Source organism: Frankliniella occidentalis, unplaced genomic scaffold (genome assembly GCF_000697945.3).
Source record: "Frankliniella occidentalis isolate FOCC.00 unplaced genomic scaffold, Focc_3.1 Scaffold73, whole genome shotgun sequence".
Lineage (NCBI taxonomy): Eukaryota > Metazoa > Arthropoda > Insecta > Thysanoptera > Thripidae > Frankliniella > Frankliniella occidentalis.
The window spans coordinates 483,272-485,058 of NW_026267203.1; the positions used below are offsets into that span (position 1 = coordinate 483,272).

At 45.0% G+C, this 1,787-nt stretch overlaps 1 protein-coding gene across 1 annotated transcript in view; it reads left to right on the top strand.

Annotated features, from left to right (window-relative positions):
• Positions 1 to 357: 357 nt before the first annotated feature.
• The window catches only part of LOC113213588 (gastrula zinc finger protein XlCGF8.2DB-like), a 2,346-nt gene continuing 916 nt past the window's right edge, over positions 358 to 1,787 (top strand). Inside the window, exons 1-2 of the mRNA XM_052268630.1 lie at positions 358 to 454; positions 1,053 to 1,784. Of these exons, the coding sequence (XP_052124590.1) occupies positions 1,239 to 1,784 (546 nt within the window). The 5' untranslated portion in view covers positions 358 to 454; positions 1,053 to 1,238. The remainder of the gene's footprint in view (positions 455 to 1,052; positions 1,785 to 1,787) is intronic.

Below are 1,787 nucleotides of genomic sequence, written 5' to 3' on the forward strand. Positions count from 1 at the left end.
CGGGCGGGCGGGGTGGGGCGAGTGGCGCACCCCCGAACCTCGACTGACTACGCACAGTACTGCGTCACGGGGGTCGATGAGCGTTGGTACAAGTATATTTACCGAAACCACACCCAGTTTTCTCGATTCTCGAAAGTTTTCAGTGCAATATTTTGCGGCGAAATGTCGTAAATTATGAGCTGCTTTTATTTGAGGGCACCGTGCTGTGTCGCGTCGTGGCGTTGCTTACGCGCGCGTGTCGTCGGCTTAGGGGAGACAGACGGACAAAAAGTGCAACTTGGCGGTATGCGCGGGCAGAGCGGGTGGTAGCGACGGTCACTGAGTGGACACCAGCGAGCGCCTCGGCCAAAGGATGGGCTGGGCAGTCGAGGCGAAGCACGGAGGCCGGTGACAGCGCCTCCCTACATCACTCCATACCCACACCAAGCAATCAGCAAAAGTGATTAATGATGAGGTATGTTTCCTCTCAAGCTCGTCACAACCTATTCTGTTTGATGTACCAACAAGGGAGCCCCGCCAAGTGTAAATTCCCGATTTTTATTCTACTTTGGGAAATTGTTGGTCTAAATGTGTCATCGAAGGACACATCAAAAATTTTTGCTTAAATCCATAATTAGGGGTTATTTTGGGCGTTCGTTCCAAAAGCTGCTATTTCAACAATTTTTTATAATTTTCAAGCTGCTATTTCGGGGTTCCCTTGTAAGACAACAAACTGTCGAAATTACATTGTTCACCCATAAAACCATTTGGTTGATTGATTCGTCCAAATCTGGGTCGCATGAGACACAATTTTGTTTCTGAAACCAACTACGATTTGGTACCTTCATTTGTAACTAAATTTGGTCACGTCTATCATTAAATACTAAGGTAATTTGACTAAATTTTTTCATCAGTATGATTAAAACCTAGCAGTCTACAGAGCCATAATTTCGTCGCAGTTCTGAATTTGGCTGCCTTGACTAAACGGTTCTCTGGGTGTTGAATGACTTCAAAAATGTATCGAATTAACAGATTTGAATTTAAACTGAAAACACTTCTCTTCTGTTTCACAGGAATTGATTGCAAGGCATCCAATTTGGAGCATTCAACGATGTATGAACTCAAACTTGCCATCTCCGTATCTCCACATCCACTAAGAAATTGACTGGTAGTTTTCGGACCAGACAAAAATAACCGTCCATCCAAAAGTTAGTGCCAACCTCCCACCACATTTGTCAAACTTCAGAGACCGAGACAACATGATGGTCCAGGAGAAGCTTCAGAAGCCTCATGAATGTGCTGTATGTAACAGGAAATTTTCGCAAAGAAGAAATCTGCGTATACACCTTAGAACCCACTCAGGAGAAAGGCCGTTTGAGTGTGCTGTGTGCAACAAGAAATTTACGCTAAGTAGTAGCCTACGTGGACACCTTCGAACCCACACAGGAGAAAAGCTGTTTGAGTGTACTATGTGCAACAAGGAATTCTCGAGGAGTTGTACTCTGCGTGAGCACCTTAGAACCCACACAGGAGAAAAGCCGTTTGAGTGTGCTGTGTGCAACAGGAAATTTTCGAAGAATAGTAACCTCCGTAAACACCTTCGAACCCACACAGGAGAAAAGCTGTTTAAATGTACTGTGTGCAACAAGGAATTCTCAAGGAGATATAATCTGCGTGAACACCTTAGAACCCACACAGAAGAAAAGCCGTTTGAGTGTACTGTGTGCAACAAGGAATTCTCGAGGAGTTGGACTCTGCGTGAACACCTTAAAACCCACACAGGAGAAAAGCCGTTTGAGTGTGCTGTG